General features: G+C 39.3%; 2 protein-coding genes across 3 annotated transcripts in view; both read right to left on the bottom strand.

Moving 5' to 3' along the window:
* Positions 1-346: 346 nt before the first annotated feature.
* Positions 347-21,595, bottom strand: cdr2l (cerebellar degeneration-related protein 2-like). The gene is made up of 6 exons (XM_079866419.1): positions 21,364-21,595; positions 21,012-21,130; positions 9,188-9,300; positions 7,071-7,219; positions 5,646-5,810; positions 347-4,061 (listed from the first exon to the last, which is right to left on the bottom strand). Exons 2-6 carry the CDS (start codon positions 21,088-21,090, stop codon positions 3,152-3,154), a joined length of 1,416 nt encoding a protein of 471 aa, XP_079722545.1. The 5' UTR covers positions 21,091-21,130; positions 21,364-21,595; the 3' UTR covers positions 347-3,151.
* A 1,845-nt stretch (positions 21,596-23,440) lies between these two features.
* recql5 (RecQ helicase-like 5) overlaps positions 23,441-25,226 on the bottom strand; it is a 35,715-nt gene continuing 33,929 nt past the window's right edge. Inside the window, exons 16-19 of one of the 2 annotated variants that reach the window (XM_079866168.1) lie at positions 25,037-25,079; positions 24,079-24,318; positions 23,922-23,994; positions 23,441-23,837 (exon numbers count right to left, since the gene is read on the bottom strand). In XM_079866168.1, the coding sequence (XP_079722294.1) occupies positions 23,737-23,837; positions 23,922-23,994; positions 24,079-24,318; positions 25,037-25,079 (457 nt within the window). In that variant the 3' untranslated portion in view covers positions 23,441-23,736. The remainder of the gene's footprint in view (positions 23,838-23,921; positions 23,995-24,078; positions 24,319-25,036; positions 25,080-25,226) is intronic. The other variant, XM_079866169.1, reaches the window with a different exon arrangement.

The following is a 25,226-nucleotide window of genomic DNA, read 5'->3' as shown; positions in this document are numbered from 1 at the left end:
CTAACGGCGTAGGGTTTTTGTTTAACCATTTCATCGCCATGTGGCCTTAAAAATGATTCCTGTAGCAAGACATTGAGTAGCTGCCTTTTAGCATCTTAAGTTTAAATTCACTCAAGTCTTTCGTCCTTAAGAGGCCAAGGTGCTTTACCGACTCTCGCTCCCTCAAGGGACCGGCGGTCACATCTTCTGCCTCGTTCAATCGGCTCAATTCAGGATGGTCCAACCTTGAAGGCCAGTAGAAGATAGTGAACCTTGATGCTGAGCAAGCATTTTCCCCAATTCAGTTATCAAATCCGTTCCAAAGACGACTGGTGCTTCATTTACAGAATGTGCCCTTTTGCTTGTGGTTTACGTGAGTTGCGAGGTTTTAAGAAGTCTGATTTCACTAACAGATCTCAAGTATTGAACTATTCTACAGAAAAATTACCAACACCATAGATTGTGCCTCCAGTATTGACGACCACAAGCTGCTCTCGATGCGAAAACCTAAGGGAAAGAAAGTCAGGACTCTAAAGGAGGTGCATTTGTAGTGGGACAGATTCTGGAGTGAACCTAAATCTCAACTCTCAGTTCCAGTCCAGGTGTAGTCTGACCTCAATGTTCAAACGAGAGAAGGATGTGCTCATGCATCACTGTACTGTTTTATACACGCTTGTTTCGTTTGTTTGTTTTCTTTGGTGACATTGCCTGCAAAGTAGTGGCTTGTTGTGCTGGTCTAGAATGCTGCTTCTGTCTTCACCTGTTTGTACTTATCTGGAGATTACTGTTCACCTGTGTCAACATTAAAGTGTTCAGAACAGACCGTTTCTTTTGTCTTCCATTCACCGACATGAATTCTGTACCATTGTTTTTTTGTTTTACTTCACCAGGGTGATGTCTAGATGGGAAACCTCATTCTGACTATTTGAACTTAGCGGCACCAAGATTAGGAGTTGTCTTGTAGTCTTGCATAGCCAGTCCTGACTTTCGGCATAAAGTCTGGTCTACATTAGAGCTAGGTATACTTCATTTTCTTAGTACTACATCTAGCGCACAGTTGAGCACACCAGCCATTCAAAGTACACTCCATAGCTATGTTTACATGGGACACCGTTTGTTGAATGAATCTGAACGTAGTTTACATGAAAACTAAATAAAGTGATCGGGTTGATGTGTGCGTTATGTTACAAGCTTCAAATCAGAATTGATCTTTTGACATGCGCACACTGGATGAATATAGTTTCCCACTGTTTTAAACATGCTAACCATCCCCCTACATTACTGTTTAAAACAAAGAAAAGAAGCAGACTTAAAGGGATAGTTCACCCAAAAATGAAAATTACCCCATGATTTACTCACCCTCAAGCCATCCTAGGTGTATATGACTTTCTTATATAATTAGGAGGGTATACTAAGGAGTTATATTAATAAATACCATTGCTCTTCCAAGCTTTGTAATGGTAGTGAATGGCAGTCCTGATTTTGAAGCCCAAAAAAGCACATCCATCCATCATAAAAGTAATCCATATGGCTCCAGGGGCTTAATAAAGTCCTTCTGAAGCAAAGCAATGGGTTTCTGTAAGAAAAAATATCAATATTTAAAATTGTATATACCAAAATGACTAGCTTTCGGCAGACAGCCTACGCAAGTTGACATTTTTGGGTGAATCATCCCTTTAATATTTATCTATTTCGGCTCTCAATTTGGAGAAGACGAGCACATGAACCATTGTGCCGTGCTGCTTATATTTATCAAGCAGTAAAAAAGCCCCTTCCCACGTCCAAAACAAGGCGCCTGAGGATGAGAGTCTGAAACGAGGATTGGTGGGACGTTGTCCTGCTGCACTTCACAGAAGATGAGTGGAAGGAGAATTTTAAAATTACATGAGTCATTTGACACTTTATTCAACAGCTTGTTCCACGCATCATACGATCAAGTGTTTGCATGTCCTCTCGATCGGATTAGAAAAGGTTTAAACTACCACTTACAATCCGAATGAAATTTGAACAGGATTTGGCCAATTCATTCCGACTGACGTGGTTGCATGCAACTTTTTTTATTCCGACTGCTAATCCGATTATAAGCGTACATTAAAATACAGCTACTGCACACGGATGGATGCATGTGGCACATGCGCACTACTTAGTAGACCTTTTGTCCACGCAGACACACAAATTGGGCTGTACGGGGGTATACTTTAGGCTTTATTCTAAAGAGGAGACTGACTGACTAACAAGAAAGTGTCCACAGTTCATTTTGATTTTACTTTATTTTGAGGGATGGGGATATTCAAAATGATTAATTAACACCAGAAATTAGCCAACATAGAGAAAAAATTGTGCTCATCCAGAAGTACCAATTGTTGTAGACTCTGAATATATAGTCATGCTTATGGGTCTACTAATAACTAATAAGCACCTCAAAAAAATACTGAATATCATCTAAATAAGACTTGATGGAACTAACCTAAAACTTTTGTAAGTCCAGTGACAAGTGCTTCCTCATTGTAGTAATCTAGTACCTTGTGGGCACCTTTAGTTCCTGGTGGACAGGTTCACCCAAACTCCCAGCCAGCAAGATTAGAACTTGATTTTCTGCAATTGTTGGCCAGTTTTGTGTGAAATGTGCGTCAGACGGTCAGTCTGTGGGCCGAGACTGTTGCATGTAAGATTTTTCACAGAACAAGGGTTTCCTTCTAGACACAACCCTACAGCAGATTCATCCTGATCACTCCACTCACTCACTCGTTCATCCATATGCTCAAGGTAATAAATGTATCAAACACCCTTCTAAAGCAAAGTGTGATTTAATATTGAACAAAAGTGGTTACACAACGCTGTGGTTATTCATAACATGTAATACATGCGAGAAAGGAAATAATCAGCAATGATCATCTTCAGGGTGAATATGGTTAACATTTTAACCAATAGTGAGTAATATGGTCTACACTAAAAGGCCAACCCGGCAAAAGCACATTAGCACATCCTGTTAACAGAAAAACCACCATTTATCTCTTGATATGTGGCACCAAATGATTCAGGGATGGGTTGTACTAAACAGCCCTCTCTAAACATCTTTCTGACTGTAGTTTCGAAAAAAAGAAAAGCAAGACGTTACATGAACGACTGAGGAAACAGAATCAGTGGCACGAATATTAAGAGCGAAAATCGGCTATTTTCCACCTTTCCTCCCTTTGGTGGAGTGTGTGTCACTTTTCCTCCCTTTGGTGGAGTTAATGTCGCTCTTGGTCCTCTGCAAGCGGGAAAAGATCTCCTTGAAGAGGGCTTTGTACTCGGGAGTGTTTTGGCTCAGCCGCTTGTCCACAGCCTCCACTTGCCGGCTGATTCCCTCCAGGGCCTCAGGAGTCGAGGGCGTCTGTGGAGGAGTGGGCGGCCGCTGGGGTTCTGCGATCCGGCACTCCTTCATGGACGGGTCCCGGGACACGGGTCGGGAGGTCTGCACCTCAGCGTGGCATAGACTCTCCTCGTGGCGCCGGCACTTCCCTAGCAGCTCCTCGTACTTCTCCAGGAGGGCGTGATACTGCTCATCCACCTCCCGTAGGATGGACATGCCCCTCTTCCGGACGCCGTTAGCATGAAGCGCGTAGCTGCCTTTGCGTCTCCCTGAGGCATCGAGCGCAGAGATGGCGTCTAGAGCCGTGTCGCTGCAACTCTTCCGGACGGGCGCCGCATCCCCGTTCTGAGTTCCAGCCATGACGGCATCATCCGGCGTGTCCGTCTCGGGGGCGCTGTTGAGCAGCGTTTGCTCCAGGCCCTCGTCTCCGCTTAGCAGGCAGGCTCGGGACTTGCGGAGCTGCTGCATCTCCTGTAGCTCCGCCTCCAGTTCGTACACGCGCCGCTGGCAGTTCTCCGCCCCCGTGAGACGCTGCTCCAAGCGCTCGAACTCCTGTAGCACCGCGCCACATTCCCGCTCGGCCGCCTCACGCCGACCGCGCTCGGCCGCCACGGCTGCGCGCAAAGACGACACCATCACGCGCAGATGCTCCTTCTCTTCGTCAGTGGGTGGACATTCCTCTAGGTCACCGCTGCCCGGGTAGGACACCATGAAACTATCCTCGTACCTGCAAAAGAAACACCAAAACATAGGCACAGAGAACACACCGTGATGGATACAGAGAACAGAAAATTCAGGTTTTAGAGATGACAATAATGCTGATAACACATTTTTTAAAGTCACAATGTAATGGAAGCATCACATTTTCTTGCATATAGTGACGTATAGAGTTGTCAAAAAGTACAGACTTGGCAAGTCGATACTGAAATTTTTTAAATTGTGACTCTTTGAGCGCTGTTGAGCGGATTGGATTTGTCTCTGATTGGCTACAATGATCAATGCAAGGGAGCGTTTGAAAGCATAAGCAGGCGTCCATCAAACGCTCCCGTGTGTATCCGTGTAAGCGCTCAGTGAAGAGCGTCATTGATGTATATTTACAACATGTTTTTGAAGCGCTGATCATTGTAGCCAATCACAGACATATTCGATGAGCGCGTGAACACAATGGCCAATCAGAGGGGTTTACGATTCTGCTCAGCGCGTCACATTTTTTAAATTTCAGTACTTTTTGACAACTCTAGTGACGTACATCCGGGAGTGTGGAGAAAAGTAGGGTATGATTGGCTTATGTTGAGATGTGGGCCTTGCCCTCAAAAGTGGCAAACTTGGAATGGCGTGGACTAATGCTGCGTCCTAAATCTGTACCTACTGTTTTGTAGGTACTAAATTTGGTTTAAAACTTGCTTCACGAACATGATTATGTACTATATAGTATTTAACAAAATTACGTACTATATAGTATGAATGTGTGCAGTATGAATAAAATTTGGATGTACAGCATCCATGTTATCATGTGACTTATGGCATCAGTTGCGTCGCTTCACTACCATTCACAAATCCTCTCCTGTGGCCTCATGGGATAGTAAAGTGTCCATTGAATGCCCACTTCAGAATCTCACCGAAAGTAGTAGGTCATTTGGGGACTTTTTGCCTACTGTTTTATGAATACTACGAATTTGGACATACTACTTGGCTCACATACTGTATATATGATATGATAGTGTACAATTTTGGACACAGGGTAAATGATTGGAGAAGTCCTGCATCAAAAGTCTGCCATTTTTCACCAGAGGACTGAGTTATGATATTTTTATTAAAAAATGTTTTATTAAAATCAATTTCTAGACATATTTTAGAGCTGATCATAACTAGAAAAATTCTCTAAAACTGTGAGAACCTTATTTAAAATAGTTTACTTTAAATGGAAAACTAAAGCAAGCCCCAAATTATTCAAAAGATATGTCATTGAATTGTGAAAATGGTTCCAAACTAAAATGGTTCAAAACCATTTTGTGGAGTTCGTTTCTACTTAAAGGGTATAGTGGATAAAGGTATTTTGGGTATGTTGTTAAAGAACAGTACGATCTATTGAACGCACTGGTCTTCTGTCCCGCACAGCCTCGTTTTCATTCCTGTCACAAAGTAAATATGGCGCTACCCTGACCAAGGTCTATTTCATTTTGTTCTTCTCTTTCTTGTAAATTACTGTTTGTCCACGGTGAAATATTGTTTTCTGTGTCATTTTCCCCCGTGGACACATTTTTAATGACATGACACGTCTCCGCTGCAGATGTAATAAATCGGGACGTACCTGGGAGCGGTGCAGAGCTCTTTGAGGCAGGGAAAAGAGTGCACTGTCTTTCTCCTCTCTTTCTTTTCTCTGTGAACCCTGAGCTCTTCCAAAGTGCGCAGTTCCTCCACGCGAGCCGTCAGCGTGTCGACCTGCCCCTGAAGCATCTCCATGGTACTTGTCAATCTGTATGAATATGTGTGCATATGATCACTCCATGCATGAGACAGCCAGACAACATAAACCATATCAGAAATGTAATGTTCTCTGGTATTGTCTGTTGGATTGCCAGATAATACAGAAATTTACCGTCAACCTTTGAATAATGTAAATGCCCTAATATAATTTCAGTAAAGGGACACAAAAGAAGGCAAGACTGTTGCCTGGAGAGGTCACAATATCAATACAGTAATCCTGATTTGATGGAAAGCAAACAATGGTAAGTGGGAACTAGTCAGATAATGAATCTGAAGATTTAACTCATGAATATTAATTGATTGAGGCTCCAGGAAGGTCACAATGCAATATCAGCATGACCAAATTAATATTTATGAGCTGAGCCTTTGCCAGAGTAAAGGCCTGTTCACACCAAGGGTGATGGCTGTAAAAAATATAGTTTTAAAATTTGTTCAAAATGTAAAAGAATAGTGACGTATATATAGAATTTGGTTACACTTTATTTTAAGGATGCATGTACTGGATGTATACATATAATTAGGCATGTAAGTACTGAGTAATAATGATTAACTACATGTACTTACTATAGAGATTGGGGTTTGGTTCAGGGTTAGTTGCATGTAATTATGCATAATTTATAGATATTACTACAGTAACTACATGTAACGTGTAACAAGGACACTATAAAATAAAGTGTTACCTAGAATATATATAATATATAATAGTCCACAATTGTAATTAAACTTGATTCCCAGACAGTAACAGTGTCGGCCCAGACCCGGCCCACATCTGGGACACGTTGATCCACATGTGGGCCGACACTATGTTATTGTCTAGGTTGGAATCACTTTCACAATGATTTTTTCCAGCTGATGAACAATACAAACAATTACAGCCAATCAGAATCCATCCTGCTTTAAAGAGCTTGAGCATTTAAAGCAGCAGATGATAAAACTGCGGCACGCGCTTATAATAAACAGGGCTGCGTTTCCCTAAAGATTGTAAGCCTAAATTGAACGGTATCAATTGTTCTACGATCAACTTGCAAAGCTTTAAGGAAACGCGGCCAAACATTGACGTGGACGCTAATATAGTTTTCGTTCTTTGTGTGAACGGGCCTTTACACTCATAATGTCAGGAATATATCAGTCTTAGAGAGGTACAATAGAATAACTGGTACTGACATTTTCGTTACCGAAGTACCAGTACTTGTGTCGCCCCCGGTGTGTAGTGCACTTCCCATGATGCTCTGATAAGGTATGGGCTCACCTGTCAATCTTCTGCTGAGAAGCTTTGCTTTCCAGCACCAGTTTCTCATTGGTTATCTCCAGCTCTCGGGCCGTCACATCCAGCTGCTCGTACACTTTAGCGTGCTGCTCGTTCATCTCGCGTAACATCTCCATCTGCTTGGTCAAGTACTGACACGGAGAGACACAAGCAGAGGATATGATATCACTGTAAACAGGGTTATTGGTGAATGTTTTCTACAGAGCGTGTCAGACTAGTTTTGTGATTGTTCTTATGATTTACAGTATGAGAGTATTGAGACGTTTTAAAAACCTTTAGGGTTGACAAGTTTCAGTGAATCGATTCAATATGCTGATATTATGTAAACCTAATTAAGAAACCGTTCATAAAAGCGGCAAAAATAATGTGTCTCCCAATGATGATGAAATATCACAGTAACTTGTTTTGTTTTTCTTCTTCATATGATGGAGCCAATGTTCACAACTACAGTAAAAATGGGACCCGTGTTCAAGCTATTATAAAATGGCATATCCTTGTGGAAAGTTTGATAATCTCTTGTGAAATGAGTTTTTGTGTTAAATATCGCTCTGAACTTTCCTTCACTAAGCTTAAGACCATAAACCCCTTACATTTCTCTTTTTTTCCCGTGCTTGGATTCATACGGCTACAGCCCAAGCGGTCTCAGCATTACAGGTCTGAGATATCTAAATGCTGTGCGATCCACACAGAGTGAGGCCAGTATCCGAGTATATCCGAGCAACAGCAGCTCATTGTTCTCAGATATGTAACGGAGTCTTTGTTCGGTGAGTCTGGCACACGTACAGGCGACTCCCACCGCATGTGCTCTCATCTACAAACACGCTTCGTGCGCTCCGTCAGAATCGTGCTGATATCTAATTGGCTCATCGACGGGAAATCTGGAGAAAATGATTCTTCGCTGAGACATGCACCATTCAGAATGCAATGAGAATCCTTTTAAATTCAATTCATTTCCTCAACGTTTTTAATAATATGAATTCAATATGAAAAATTAACACAACATTTGGGATATGTCCACAAACTGTAGATGATACTAATAATCAAAGTTTGAAATGCCAACTGTAATTTTTTTGTTGTTTGATTGTTTAATGCATATACACAGCATTTCATTATATTCCATAAATTAACTTAATATATTCTAACACTGCAAATTTGATGGAAAATAAATGTATTCAGCCTATTTTGATTTCATGACATTTTTGGAAAACAAAATGACTACATTTACATGTGCGATTATAGTGAGATTTAGGCAATACTGCGATTAAACTTTACCTCATGTAAACACAATACTTCAAATTAATGCGAGTGATAATCGTTGTAATATATGTGGTGTATGCCGATTATAATGACAATAAACAGGCATGTAAACTCTTTAAATCGCATCTATCTCACTCTGCGCATGTGCTTGTGACAGACACGGATGATGTTGTCATGCGCAGATTCGTGAGCATAGCATTTTTGGGGTGTTGAACAAGTCGTAAGCTCGTGACATAACCATAATGCAGTATATTGATGGTCGAAAACATTGAAATGAAGATATTTTAGAAGATATTTATCACTGAAAAAAAACAATATGTCCATAGAAATGTGTTTTGTATTTGACTGAAGCCTGCGATACACCTAGAAGAATGGCAGTGAATAATCAGAATGATGAAAATTGCATGTAAACGAGTCAGCTCGTGTCAGCTGCGAATAAGTCCTTACTCTGATCATTTAAATGAATAATCAAATTATTAGTGCACATGTAAACATGGTCAATGTGGTAGACATTATGTGGTAGTTTAGGGTGCACAATTAGGGCGCTTTCACACTTAGTTTGATAGGCTAGTCCGAAACAGAATTTGATGGATTGTACTCCCGCCGGATTGCATTCGCATTATATTATTTGGGTCTGAACCGCGGTGCGCGAGCATCATCAAAGTAGCAGCTGTTCACCCAGGTTTACCCAAGTTCTAGTATTGAACTTAGTTTAGAGAAACATGTCTAATTAGTTGTGAAATACAGTATTGTTGTCATACATTAATAAGCATAATTATGTGACGGCCAGTTCTGGGTCATGAGAGAATGTGTTCTCGAGCAGTGTTTGAGCAGGTCTGTACCTCGATCTCCTGCACCTGCTCTTCATTGTTGATGTACATCTGCTGCAGCGAGTCCTCCAGCTCTTTATTGCGCTCCAGCAGGGTTTTACCCAGCTCGGCTGCCAAGTGCAGATCTGAGACAAAAACACAGCACAATATCAGGGGATCTGCGAGGAAGTCTTTTGTTTCTTTTCTTTTTTTCCTCCGTTAAGCAGCACATTGTGTACTGCAGGTGTTTCAGCATTAGGAAAAACTAATTCTGGTTACCACAGTTTTCCATTCATTTCTATTGGGCAATTAAAGAGAACCCACCAAATTTGTTTTCTTTTTTTTTTTTACTTCAAATACAGCGTGAATTTAAAAGGCCGCTTAAAGAAGATAACTGTGAGATCAAGTAATTTAGTGACACGAAATTTGTGTGAAATCATACTGTTGGGGTCAGTAGGATTGAATTAATTAATCAATTAATACTTATTCAGCAAAGATAGTACAGACTTTTCCATGGCTACCAAAATATTTCTATTTCAAATAAATGCTGATCTTTTGAACTTTCTATTTGTCAAAGTAGAAGAATTGTCATGGTTTCCACACAAATATGAAGCAGCACAACCGTTTTAAACACTGATGATAATCAGAAATGTTTCTTGAGCATCAAATCATCATATTAAAATGATTTCTGAAGGATCATGTGACATTGAAGAGAAGGCTGAAAATTCAGCTTTGATCACAGGAAAAAAATTGCATCTTAATTATATATCACAATATAAATCAGTTCTTTTCAAATGTAATATTGTTTCACAATATTACTGTTTTTACTGCATTTCTGCTCACATACATGACGCAGTCTTGGTGAGCATGAGAGATTTAGCTAATCCTAGCATATACCCAAACATTTTGAACAGTAGTGTACATCTGAACATGTATATTTTATTACAGGTCAAATAAAGGTAAAAGTAAATTCAGTCTGATGGGCCTGTTTTCCCCCACACCAGTATATGATGTTCTGCTTACTGTATCCGAGTCTAAGTAAAATCCATTATTATCAGTGATTTTCTAACAGATAAAATACAGAATTAAGCTGATAATATAACACCAGAGGAAAAAACGGCTGAAATGATTGAATGGTTCTGACATTTACTACTCACAAGGAGCTCTACCTCACACAAGCAGAGTGTGTTTCTCTGCGGTGGCTGGCATTAGTGCCGTCGGTGTGTTAAAACCTGAGAAAGGAGTGAAACGAGGGCAGAGAAAATCCTGCGGTTTAATTCCGCCTAAAGGAGGTGATTTTATTTAATCCTTCGTGTTTTCTGATGAACACGAGCCAGAGTGACGTCAGCCAAGACACGACTGAAGAAATCAAAGACAAAGAGAAGGAGCGGCAGGATCCGCTGAATGTGAAGCGCGTGTTATAAAGGTTCTGATGTCTGGCCTTCTGTCGCTCAGTAGAAAGAGAAGAATAGGATAGAGAATATGAAATGTCTACTTGAATGGATGAAGGCCAGAATCTTCAATGAATAGTTTCCTTATAGTTGCATGTTTGGTTAGGATGAAACATATTTTAACATCAAATGACTAAACCTTGAAACCTTGACAACAGTAGCTATGTTTCCATCCACCTATTTTTAAGCACATTTTGGGTTATTGCTTTCTAAAAATGCGGATATGTATGGAAGCTTGTTTCCGCCACTGAATAATAAATAAATAATAATAATTGCGACTTTTTATCTCGCAGTTCTGACATATTAAGTCAGAATTGTGACTTTTTTTCTCAGAATTGCGAGATATGAAGTCAGAATTGTAAGAAATAAAGTCGCAATTGGGAGATATAAAGTCAGAATTGCATGATATAAAGTCACAATTGCGTGTTATAAAGTCAGAATTGCATGATATAAAGTCACAATTGCGTGTTATAAAGTCAGAATTGTGAGATATAAACTATTCTGAGGTAAAAAAAAAAAAAAAAAAGTCAGTCTTTTTTTTCCTTAGAATTGGACTTTATATCTCGCAATTGTGAGTTTATGTCTCACAATTCTGAGAAAAGATGTCAGAATTGCGAGATATAAACTCGGAATTATGTGTTATAAAGTCAGAATTGTGTGATATAAAGTCGCAATTGCAAGAACAATAGTCAGAATTCTGACTTTATATCACACAATTGCGACTTTATTTCACGCAATTCTGACTTTATATCTCGCAATTCTGAGAAAAGATGTCAGAATTCCGAGATGTAAACTCGCAATTGTGAGATAAAAAGTCGCAATTATCTTTTAAAATGTTTTATTTTGTGGCGGAAACAAGCTTCCATAGAATGCGCTCAACTGAGGCGGATCATTTTTTATCTAATAAGAAGATGTGCATAAATTATGATGGAAACACATGTGATGAATAAATCCCTCAATGTATGAAAATCCCGCAACAAAAACTCAGGTGACTTTGCCTCAACAGTGATTGGATAACTGGAGAAACCAGTGGACCAATCACATCACAGCATCTCAAATGTTGGCTTGGTCGTTCTGAAATGCTTGAGCCAAAGTCTCATCGCAATGATTATTTGGTTTAATTCCCTCTCAGAAGCGTCTCACATGGATGTGTTCCCAAACGCCAGCATCCGCACACAGGAGAATATGACTGCGTTTAGTGAGTTTCGTCTGTGCGCACTGAGACGATGATTCATTCATGACGGAGGAATAAAAAGCCACAGTTTCAAAATAATTCCCTGTTTGCAGCAACTTCCATTTTTGATACAGATATTTTGCAGCAATATCCCAGGAAGTGACGGTTTTGTCCTCTTGAAACGCTGGTTTATTCGCAAATATTCAAATTTTGCGCATGAAGTTAAATTGGCACGTTTGGATGGAAACAGCGGATTTTTGGTTGAATTGAGTCTGTTGTCCTTCTGATTCTTTGTTTTTGTCTCCCATTCCTTGTTTTTCCTCCACAGCCGTATCTCCATAGAGAGTGCAGTGTGATTTGACACTAAATCCCCCATTCAGAGACACAAACACAGTCCTCCAGTCTCCTCAGATGGCGTTTTAATACCCAGCAGACACTGGGAACATGCTAGCGGAGACAGTGTCACACACACAGGGGAGGAAGTGACATCGTGGGAGGTGCTGAAGTATTAAGATCTGAATCATTGACCTCCATTACACTGATGTGAATGCAGAGATTTATCATGAGATGAGACGAGGCAAACATGCTATAATGAGGAAGCACAGAGCATCACACGCATAAATCACACAAGAGCGTTTGGGGCCGCAGTGTAACACACTTTCCTCCTGTGTCTGTGTGTGGAAACTGATCCCATGGGAGTCGAGAGAGAATAACACATAGATAGATAAACACATATACTGTAAGTGGGTATCAAAACGCCATCTCAAGTCATGTCACGTTTATATATATCACTTTATACAATAGATTGCTTTAACACAAGCAGCTTTACCATATTAAACATGAAAAACAGCATCAGTGTTGCTACTATATAGTTCCTACTGTAAAGCAGCTCTCCAGTGTGTTCGTGGTTTTACTCACGGATGTCAGACTCGAGAAGAAATGAACCGGAGAAGATTTCCACGCCAAAGAAGGCGGAGCCTCAGAGCCACACCCACCTATTATGTCATCGTCACGGACCAATGGTAGTTTCCGGAAAGTTTGATTTGGCAAGCCTTTGAACTCCTGAAACGAACTTCTATTTGGCCTGATTTTGTTCAAAATAACGTCACATCAGTTCGTTCTTTGATTTTGCTTGAAGTTTCCACCTTATTTGTAACATAAGAGCAGCGCGGCCATTTGTAACTTGAATGTGCAAGGCTTCCGGTGTCATTCGCTTCCAGTTATTTTTAGCTGTACAAAAACAGCTCGATATGTGCGAAATTGCAAACTGGTATTTCTTACCATATTATTTTCATGCATTATAATCATAAACACACTGGTTTGTAGCACAATAGTTTTACCATTTACTGCAGCTTGTTATTCTTCTAGTTTACCTGTAGCGGTATAATAATCAGATGATGAATCTAATGTCTCGCACATTCACAGTCAATTTTAAAATAAGGTGCATATCGAGGCCTTTAGTGATAACTTTGGCTGATTATTCGGCCCGAGGTGCGTTTCCGGTACAGTGACGTAACTCACTGCTAAACTCTCATAGTGAGATGCATCGTTGGAGAAATGGACTAGCTAGTTTGCCAAAACCGTAGTAAGTCTGTCGCACATTAATTCAACAAAAGAAAGAATTCCTGATATTATTCTTAACATTTGTGACCCTGGACCACAAAACTGTCTTATGGGTCATTTTTTTTAATATATACATCACCTGAAAGCTGAATAAATAAGCTTTCCATTGTTGTGTGGTTTGTTAGGATAGAACAATATTTGGTCGAGATCATAGACTGTAAAAAAAGATGGACGACGCCCCTTCGCTCTCTTCCATTGGTGAGAACTGAAGCCGCCAGTGTCCCGATATGGCGCTGACATATTGGAACTTGAGTCTGCGCAGTAGCGATCTCGGGACCAGACCTGCGCAGTCGTGAGGAGGAAGTGAAGCCGCGAAATCAACGCTCCGCCCTCACTCTCGCAGTTCTGCACACTTTTTTAAAAATTGATTGCAATACGACAAGAGGCTTGTTAAAATTATGTAAATACAATCTCCTCAGTCCTCCGAAGATCCCGAAAAAATGTCCGTTGGTGCTTCAGTGACTACTTCGCTCAGAGAACCTGTCAATCACAGCTGTCAATCATGACGTTACACCACCGCATCACGTAACTAACTAAAAAACAACTTATTTTTGAAACAGACACTTGAACTTACATCAGCGTGATAAAAACGACAGCAAATGAAAGAAACCACCTTTGGAAAAAAGATATTTGAAGTCTAATTTAATTGTTTAGTTGGTCTCGCGTCCCGTTGAATAACACGGGGAGGCGGGGCTTATGATCTATACTAGGACCAGTCACCGGGGGGCGATCGAGACGCTTTGGCTTCACTTTTCAGGGCTTGTGCGGCACGCTTGGTCGAGATACAACTATTGAAAATCTGGAATCTGAGGGTGCAGAAAAATCTAAATATTGAGAAAATCTCCTTTAAAGTTGTCCATTTATGTTCATGATTGTGCAGCATTCACTCACAAAAATACATTTTTGATATATTTAAGGTAGGAAATTTACTAAATATCTTCATGGATCATGATCTTTACTTAATATCCTAATGATTTTTGGCATGAAAGAAAAAACGATAATTTTGACCCGTACAGTGTATTTTTTGGCTATTGCCGCAAATATACCCGTGCGACTTATGACTGGTTTTGTGATCCAGGGTCACATTTGATTGATATGGTTAAAATTGTGCATCCTTACTACATTACTGTAAATGTTAACACTGGTATAATCACAGCACTTCTTGGATAAGGTTGTTGCGTAACAACAGCAGAATGTGATATTCTGTACAGTCAGACATTTTTAGTAACAGCCTTGAAACAAGGTCAGCGGTTTCTCTGAGAAACCACATCCTAATTAAGGATTTTTCTTAATTAACATTCTCAATGAGGATGTGTTCCTCTGAAGAGCCTTTCCAAGCCAACATGCACGTTACAGACACACCACGCCTCACTCGCCCGAGGACATGTATAGGCCTCATGTGCACTGAGGTTTTCTGCACGTGTGGTTTCAGATCAACACACGACAAGACAGCAAACCAAGAACAAGAGCAAAGCCCTTTACAACTACAGCTCAAGCTGAATCTTTACATCCTCCACCAGCCCAAACAGATTTACTACTCACTTTATCTAGAGTAGTGCTTGCCACCAAAACGCTGAAGTCATAATAATTCACTATAATTTACTGTATAATGTCATTGGATTTAGCAAAATATGGAAAGATAAATCAAAAGTAGGGTCGTACACTTAACCACATTGAGATGAGGACTAGTGTAAAGTGCAAAAAGCTTGCTATTGAAATATGAAGTCTGCATGTTTTTTTTTTTTTGCACATCTGTGTGTGAATGAATAGCGCAGGTTCAAACACGCGTGATGCTCGCTGTGTGTTTTCAGCATCTGCCGTCTCATCACAAATGGATATGAACGCATGAACTTCATCTCTAGAGCTTCACCAGCATTTCAACATTTCATTTCTGATAAAACTATCGTCAAATAGAAACAGAAACTCAAAGGTCTTCATGACAATCCGCCAAAATAAAAGTTTGGTTTAGGGATGTCAAAAGTACCGGTACTTCGGTACCAAGTCGGTACTGACATTTTTAAAATGTGTTTATTTAAATAAAGTTCTGATATATTATTCTCTTTTACTGTAATATTTTTCAATGACATTATGAAGTGAAACTATTGCAGGCATTTTTCATTGCAGGTACTTCTATTTAAAAAATATTTCTGTTTTGTATCATTTTTAGTGAAATTATTTTGTAGTCTGAGATGTGTGTGTGTGTGTGTGTGTGTGTGTGTGTGTGTGTGTGGTTCTCAAAAATTTGAGAACCACTGGTGTAAGCGCTCTGTGAAGAGCATCAGTAGCCAATCACAGACATGTTTGTTGAGCCAATAAGAGGCATTTATGTTAGTCAGAAGAATCTGCTCGATAGAGGGCTGCAGTGATGATGTATTTTTGTAGGCCAAACCAGAAGTTAACATCACCCTTGTTCCCTCGACAAAACACACAACTGGATTTCTCCATTGGCTTTAGGATTATTGCAGAAAATAAGGGACTGGTTTCATAGACTTAGATTAAGCCAGGATTAGACCTTAGTTCAATTAGGGCATTTAAGTAGCTTTTGTAATCATAACCTAAAAAAACATTACTAGTGTGAATGTGACATATTTTCAGCGCAAGTTACTTTCAGTTAAAAACTCAGACATGTATTTTTGTCTGGGACTAGGCTTAAGCCCTGTCTGTGACAAACAAAAGCTTATGATTCTTACATGTTTTGTTCATCCTGATAATCTTCACAAATTAACATCTTTTATGATTTTCTTTTTTTTTTTACAATCGGCAGAGGACAAAAACTATACGGACTCCTTATTCTCCCTATGCGGTGTCCTTTTGGTCTCTCCAAGTGTCCTTTTTTGGAAAGACATCTAAATTTACCTTGAAAAAAACATGCAGAAAATACAGTTTTGGGAAAATCATCCTTCAGTCTGATAGCTTTCTTTGCTGCATATAGCAAATAATGACTAAATGAATGCGTTAAACAAGATAAATGACGCATGCTTAATTTTAATGCAAATAGTCGCACCCTTTTTGTGTGATTAAAATGTTTAATCTATTGACAGCCCTATTCAAAACAGATCTGTGCATTAAGTCTTGGAGTGTAAGTTACCCAGCACTTGATCTGTTCCCTGTAATATGTTTCTTTAATTTTCATTTGATCTTTTTAATCCAATGCTCACTTAATGTAACAATAAGGCTTTAATGTGTTATCTACTCATAATTATTAACAGCATAAAATAAATAAATTTATAAATTTATTTAATAGTTTCTATTTTCAAATAGTACAATTAAAGAAAACTATTAAAATAAAACAATCACTATAGCGTTTGCTATGGTGCCGAACCGTGAAATTTTACTGGTATTGTTACAGACTGCTGAAATTTTGGTACCGTAACACTAGTTCGGTTTAACGTACAAATTATGATAGGAATACATTGGCATTGTTCAGAAGAATGTACTTCTTAAAAGTAATAATAATTATTAGGGATGCACTGATGTGTTGCCCAATAATCAGTATTGGACGATTTCTTTTAAAACAATCACTTAAAAACAGCGATGACCACAGTAGTCATACATAAGAGTCAATCAAAAGGGGGCAAAAATATGCACTGGAACTCAAATTACTTTCCACTGGCTGACAATGACAACTGAATTACAATTTGTAAGCTCTGCAATGCTAGAACTTCACAATTTCTGAAAAAAAAAAATCAAACACTATTGTTAAAACTTCATTAAATTATTAACTGGATAAAGTTTCATTAATTATGATTATATTATCTTTTTTTGATTGTTAAAATATAAAACCATTAGCACATTTGCAGCACAAATGTGCAGGATGAGGTACGAGCCAGAGGTTTGTTCAAATCCCTTAAGAATGAGCAACGACCATGTTTGCCTTATCAAATATCACTGTTTTAGGCTATGTTTACACGACAAAGATATGCTTAAATTGGGAGAAGTTTTTCCTTTGAGTTTTCCACAGACAACACCATTGTCAAAACGATCCCCATTCACACGGATCCGCGAAAACGACTAAAAACACTGTATTCTGCTGTCAGGCCATTAGATGGCGATGAAACACTATGGACTGAACACGTAATACGTCACCGTTTTCCGAGATTCGCGTTTTTTTGTCGTTTACACGGAGACCGTTTTCAAAAACTTGCACTTGCACAAAGTTCACGTTTTCAGGCTGATGCCGAGTAAACAAATGGCCAAAACGCATAAAGTTAAAGTTTTTAGTTGAAAACGGTGTCGTGTAAACAGCCCCTCAGTGTCCAGCTCATTACACATAATTATGCATTATGTAACCAAATGTAAGCAAATAAGAGACTAAAACATCACATAATGCATGATTGAATAGATGTTTGATCTGCCATAAAAGCTGATTATCTCCATGTACTGTGTGCTTAGTGCTGTTTGCTGTTTGCATCTGAAGTGTCTCTCGGCTGAGTGATGTCGTCTTTCACCCTCGTTCTGCCCAGCTGTATCGTCCCCTTCAAAAGAGACAACGGTGCCAGGAGTCCCAATCAGAGCATCCCAGCCAGCCTGAAAGGGTAACTCTCGCCAAAATGCAACCTAGGGTCTTTTGGTTAATCTACCCGAGGCAAACTTTCGTTTAAACGCATAATTTGAATGGAAACGCCATTTTTAAGTTTGACTGTATTTTCGTTTTCGGTCAAATTGCCTTTTGAAAGGGAGTGCTAGGGGCACTTCTATGATAGCATCAAAAATCGCTATTTTTAAAACACTAAGAAGGCTCGACACAACATGAAACTTTGCTCGAAGTATCACCAGGGGCTCTACACATGAACTCCAGCATTGAGAACATTGTTTGTGTACACAGAGTTTACTAAAAAGAAAGATTTTGAACAACTCACTGTAGCCGTTGTTGTTTCCGTCCGCCGGCACAGACAGTCAAAAATAGTCGATCTCTGAATGCAACGTAACAGGGAGGAGAGTAAAGATGGAAAGCTCCTAAAGCTTAGTTCCATATAAATTCACGGATAATTTGTTGTTTTTTCGTTAGTGAAAATCAATATTGACCTTGTATTTGAAAAAGGATCCTCATATAAGAAGCAATACTAAAATTCAGAGACAGATCATTCACATTCGGAGGTCGACTATTTTTCACTGTCAAAATGCCGGCGGACGGAAACAACAACAGCTACGGTGAGTTGTTCAAAATCGTTCTTTTTAGTAAACTCTGTGTACACAAACAATGTTCTCAATGCTCGAGTTCATGTGTAGAGCCCCTGGTGATACTTCGAGCAAAGTTTCATGTTGTGTCGAGCCTTCTTAGTGTTTTAAAAATAGCGATTTTTGATGCGATCATAGAAGTGCCCCAAGCACTCCCATTCAAAACGCAATTTGACCAAAAACGAAAATACGGTCAAACTTAAAAGTGGAGTTTCCATTCTAATTATGCTTTTAAACGAAAGTTTGCCTCGGGTAGATTAACAAAAAGAGCCTAGTTTGCATTTTGGCGAGAGTTACCCTTTAATGCCGCTCAAGTCACATACTGAACTCTTCCGTCCAGAGTGAATCCGCACTGAAGTCCTGTGGTTTTGGTTCAGCAGGGGAAATCACTCTTTATGGTGAAGTGATATCAAATCGTGGCCCTGAAACCACAAACTATTCCAGGCTCAGGAAATCCACTTCAAAAAACCAACGTGCCACTATGTTATTTATCAAAACGCCACTAGCTGAGCGAGGGTGACATTTCACTCTTTTGAGATCTGAGCGGGCACTTCCTAAAACGCCATTTCCTCTTGGTGATGGATTGCTTTGAGATCCTGAAACGGATCAATATGGAGTCTCTGCGAAAGAGATTGTGTGTTAGGGCCCTCCATTAGCACAAAGTGCATGAATATTAGGCTACTTAGCTAATTTGATTGTGAAAAAATATGCCTCTAAACATGGTATCATTAGCAGTCTTCCTGTAGCTGGCGGTGCATTTCCGAAGCATGTCTAAACATGCAAATCAAGCTTACTGCGATAATGGTGGAAGTGAGCCAATGCAGCTGATGAGAAGATACACAACTGTGACTGTTCCCAGCGAATCGCCTCAGCCAAAGGATCATTGTTCCGGATTCCATTTCAATCCCAATTCCTCAAATAGTCAGAATTCTCCATTTTCCTTCCTTCCCATTCCCACTGCACAGCGACAGTCAAACCTAAATTTATCCAGACACCTTCAACATTTCTCACACTATCACAGTTTATTTTACTAGTTTAGAAAATGGTGATAAAATATGACAAGAGCTCAGAGTTATTAAATCAGTTGTGACTGTCTCACAGATGAATAAGGTTGAATATCTGTCAGCTATTAAATTGAACTACACAATTAGATGGACAACAATTTAGGTCAACAAATTACCATGCAATGCTTCATTTTGTTCAGTATGTGGTGTAAAAATGTCACATTAATTAGCAATTAAAGAAAAAACACTTAAGAAAAACATGGTCAGGTCAAAGTGTCTGGATAATTTTTGGTTCCAAATTTGTATAAATTTTACTGGTAGTCCAGTTTATGAATAACTGTTGGGTATAATATGTCCCAGTTTACTTTATTTTGCTATCCTCACTTACATAAATGAACTATAGTGTCCTGCACCCACTAGTTAAAAAATATAAAAAATGATATCTGGCGTCTGAATAATTTTTGGTTTGACTGTATAAGACACGTGCATCAGATCTAATTTAAGCATCCGGTTACTGGCTCATCATCAGTTCTAGAGTACAGAGCAACAAAGTGTCCTGAAATACATAAAGATCGGTCACAGGCTGTTCCACAGCTCAGCGTTTTCAGTGGGATTCAATCCAGAGGGCAGAGAGAGGGCAAAGACATCAGAGAAACACTTTGTGCCGTCCGTCCAGGTTTCCTCTCATTAAATCACAGCATGATGATATTGAAATAACTGGACTGGGGGAGTCGGAAAAACTCAAGATTGGAAAATAATCCAATCTGACATGTGAAACAGCTGTTGCATTGTACAGTCCAGAAACCAAATGGCTCCCATTTGACCAAGTTGAGTTCCCATTACTTTTCCAGTTGTTCCTGTTGACTGGACTGCATTTTTTTAATGAAAGCTCATAACTACTAGCTATCAAATCTATCTAATGAAAACAAATCATTAAATCACAGTTATACTTTTATCGAAGGCGGCTTACAAATGAGGAATACAACAAGCGATTTATAAATGCAATGCACCATCCATTATCCAAAGCTGTTGGTAGATTGTGAAGGTTTAAGAAAAGCAAATATCAGCTGATTTATATGATGCATCTCTGCTTACTACAATGAAGATAAACAGTACATTAATGCTTTGAGTCTGCAGACACACGGGTAGTGATGAGGAGGTTAAAGCAGACTGAGCTAATGCTGAGCATCTGGACTGACACAGATCCAGAGGAAGACGTCATCCATTTACAGTCATCATCATCACAGATGGTCTCTAACCTTCAACCTCTAATGCATTTCCAAATATGACACGATCGAGACTCTATAAAGACAGGGGAAAGCATTGTTTATACACACAATGAGCACTTTCTTTGTCCGCGGTTTGTCACTCACACACACACCCGTCTTTGTTGTCAAACTGATGCGGTTTGTGGCGTTTAATCTCACCTTGCTCCAGGTCTCTCTGGTCGTACCACGGCTCATCCTCTTCCGTGACAAACTCGTCCATTCTGCCGGCTCGGAGCATCAGTGTGTCGCGGTAAACGGAGGCTCAGAGATGCGGAGATCTATCAAAGCGATACAAATGCATGAGGTTGCAACATCTGACTTGTCAAGGCGTTCATGCAGTACATTTACAATCGCATTACAAAAACACAGACTTTCCTAGATGTCCATATTGTGCGTTAAAACACACTTTAACCAGCTGTTTTTACGCTGAATAAATGTGTTTTTCGAGCAGCATCCGCGATGGAGAGATCCGCTCAACGCAACAATGACAGCGCGCGCTAACGTTACTTACTGCGAACAAACACGCGCTCCGTTCGCGTCAAATGTGTCCAGCATGCCAGGAGAAAATTTCCTACGAATTAAAGGAAATGTCACGGTGTTGCCATTGAGTTCTGCCACGTTCAATCCCTCCCACTGCCGTGCTAAGCGCGGATATCTCTCCTCATCCGACTTCCCAACAACATCCCGTTGGTTTCGCCCGAAAGAGAGGATGAAGTACCCGAAATCCTACTATTGGGAAGGCCAGGCTCTTAATATTCATGAGACAGGTCTTCGCTATTGGTCGGCTGCCGGGCCACGTCAACAGTCCCTATTAATTTTCACAAAACAGGCGTCAGCCATTGGATGGGTTTCAAGCAACGAGCGAGTCTGTCAAAAATGGCCTTGTCATGTCCTCCAAAATATAAGGAAAATTATATTTTTCAATTTATTTTTCAACTTTTGATGTCAAAATGAAACGTGACCCGTGTCTGTTCAGACTAATCTTAAAAAGTTAGTTTTTTTTTTTTTCAAGACTGGTCGTAACTTTTTAAAGTCACATAAAAAGGTAGATTGGTCTAATTTAAAAAGTAATTTTGCAAGTTTGTTTTGCAAATTAATTTTGGAAAAGTAAGACTGATCACCAACTAGACACAATCCAAGTTCATGCAACTGGCTGCAGATCATCTTTGCCAATGTTGATCCATCCTTTAGACAAACATGAAATCATCTTCAAGTTATATTAATTATGCACAAGCAAATAAATCCTTGAAACTGAAAAGTGAACTGACACATCACCACAGTTTATTAATATTCATGACTTACCGCACAAATCCTTCGTCGTAGTAGGGATCGTAATTTCTCCTCTTCCACTGAGAGAAACTGGCAAACACAATAATCCGTTTGTCCAGGAATCTGAGGGCTGTTTTCACTCTGAAGAGGGATAATTAGGGGGTCTCCATTCAGCAGTGACTGTGGGCTCAGTCGAGCGTTAAACTCGTTTATTTCGAGCAGTTTCCCGCAGAGAGGAAGACAATGACATGATTAAGGTGTAATTTTAGAGGTGCCTAATAATAGCACGAAGCCAGATTTAATGAATAGGTACTTTTTTTCTTATGTGCAGCAATAAAACTGAAGACAAATGTGAGATCTAGGCGACCCATAATGCAGCATAAATGTGACAGCAAGAGCACAACAGTATCCTAACTCCCATTAAAATTCCCATTCAGTTTCTCTATTAAATAATTGATTTTCAGTAACAAACACTTCAAGACAGACCTCTGAGGCTAAGCGATGATTTATCCTTCTGTAGAAGTCAGTGTGTGAACTTCACTTTTGCAAAGGTGTTTAAAAAGCCGAGTTCCCAGTGAAGAACTACAATACCCATAATCCTGAAGCGAGATCCACCAATCAGAAAACTCCAATATTAGACTGCATTAGTGCCCGCCCACTTTCACAGTGGCATTGATTTCATGTGTTTTTTTCCCATAGAGATCTTTTTGTAATTCTTCATTAAAGCATTATAAGCCATAAACCAAACCAACCAGCACTGCGAATGACAATCAAATTACAGAGTTATGTAAAATATCAAACTATTTATTTAAATTTGCTGATTATATCTATAAATCAATACATTTTAAGTTTATTGCTAATTGCATTTATATACAAGCGTTTACGTATTTTGACAGAGTGGAAGCGCCTTGCAGGCTTTTCTGGTACGACTTGCTCACCGCAACTCTGATTGGTGGATTTTTCTGTAGAGCATCATGGGAAATGTAGTTTTTCACAATTAATTCAGCTGTTAATTAAAAGCATGTTGAAATAATGGGAACAAATGGTTTCAACAAAAGCATAAACCATCATTTAAGAACCATAGAGAAAATGTGATGGTCATTCCCAATGCTACTGAGCAGTTCATGCACTCATAAAAGATGACATAATGACATAAATATACTATATACTATACAAATGATGTTTTGCAATCCCTGTGGAGAAAATAAATGAGAAAAATATATATGCAACTGAGGCTACTGAAAAACCGGAGGTTTACCGCTCGTGTTGAAGACACACAAACTTCCCAATTATGCCATAAATTATTCAGCATGAAGTACTTCTCCATTTTCCATTTGTTCACTTTTAATGGAGTTTTCAATACAGTTCGCACTCCTTCGAGTGCATTATAAGCAACTAATGCTACATTACAGTTATTGCGGTCTGTTGCTTGTTCAGATTTCCAACATGAAAATGCGCTTTTCATCAGTTCATATTCATGTGCAATATATGCTTAGGCCCTCACGCTACACCTGAGATATACAGCAGCAGCTGCTAAACATGCGGCATCTCGGACATGACAGGGATTGGAGGATCTCCAGGGGTTTGGATGAAGGGATGATAAAGATGGAGATCGCTATCTGTCCTGGACTTTCAAGTGTCTCCAGTCTGCCTCGCTCTCACAGCGCTGAATCCTGCTGAAGAAACCCTTGATGAGGCTCTTCGCTTCCATCTTCACTGTGGGGAAAAATGAGAAGTTATAAAGCGCTAATTCAGCATTTGAAAAATGTTGGATTTTTATGAGGTTAAGGATAGTCTCACCTTGGCCTCGACGTGCAGTTTTTCCCTCAGTGAGAAGATGGGAGAGGAAACGTGCAAAGGATTTGAACAAATCCTGTCGGGGAAAAGGAGCAAAATTGAAGCTTTCATTCTAACATCTTACTTTGTACGTGTTTTACATTTGAATGGAAATGATCACCTTGTTTGCGAATTTGCCCTTTTTGTAGAACGGATCCAGACATCGGACCACGATATCAGCGGCCTCCTTCAGTGTCACAGGCTTTCGTGAAATCGCAGCCGCATCTCCGTTCATAGTGCCAAACTGCGTCTCCTGCACCACCGGGTCAAAGGTCACTCTCTTGCTGTCCTTCATCACGCGGTTGCGTTTCGCAGGAGGAGATGCCGCTCTCTCCTCTCGTGACTGAGGAAAAGAGACAGGCTACTGACATGACAATCGGCTCTCCATAAAGCTCTTGTTAAAGGGGTCATATACTATATTTTAATCATTCATTTTTTTCCCTAAGGTCAATGTTTCTCATAATTTTACAGAAGCCCTGAACCATAAACGTATAGAAAAAAAATATATATATATTTGTAAAAAAAAAAATTAAATTATGAGAATAACGTCTTAGCATTTCAAGAAAAAAGTTGAAATATTTTGAGAATAAAGTTGAAATATTTTGAGAATAAAGTTGAAATGTTTTGAGAATAAAGTTGAAATATTTTGAGAATAAAGTTGAAATATTTTGAGAATATATTGAAATGTTTTGAGAATAAAGTCGAAATATTTCAAGAATAAAGTCGTAATATTTTGAGAATAAAGTAAAAAAAAATGTTTTATGTTTATAGTTACTATTATGATTAGATCCATGTCAGAGGCAATTCGACTTCACAGGCGCATTTCTTAAAAAAATTAATAAAAATTAAATAAAAAATAAAAGAACTACGGAAGACTGTATTCTCATAGTTTTTATTTTATTCTCAAAATATTACAACTTTATTTTCAAAATATTATGACTTTAATCTCAAAATATAATCTTGAAATATTTCAACTTTAATCTTGAAATATTTCGGCTTTACTCTCGGATTAAAAAATTACGGATTTTCTTTTTTTTACGTATATGATTCCTTTGATGAAGAATAAATTGTGATGTTACTTGTTTTGGCGATTCTTGTTGGCCGTCAGACTTCAGATTCCCTCTGTTTGGACAAAGAAACAGCGGTTCAGAACACATTGAGAACATTTAAGGCATTTCCTCCATGATGACTGAGGGTGTGTTCACACTAGTTCAGTTCACTTGATCCGGACCAACAAAAAAAAAAAAAAAAAAAAGGAAACCGCTACAT

This window comes from Squalius cephalus (assembly GCF_949319135.1).
Source record: "Squalius cephalus genome assembly, chromosome: 1".
In the NCBI taxonomy this organism is placed as follows: domain Eukaryota; kingdom Metazoa; phylum Chordata; class Actinopteri; order Cypriniformes; family Leuciscidae; genus Squalius; species Squalius cephalus.
This window is presented reverse-complemented; position numbering and strand designations above follow the sequence as displayed.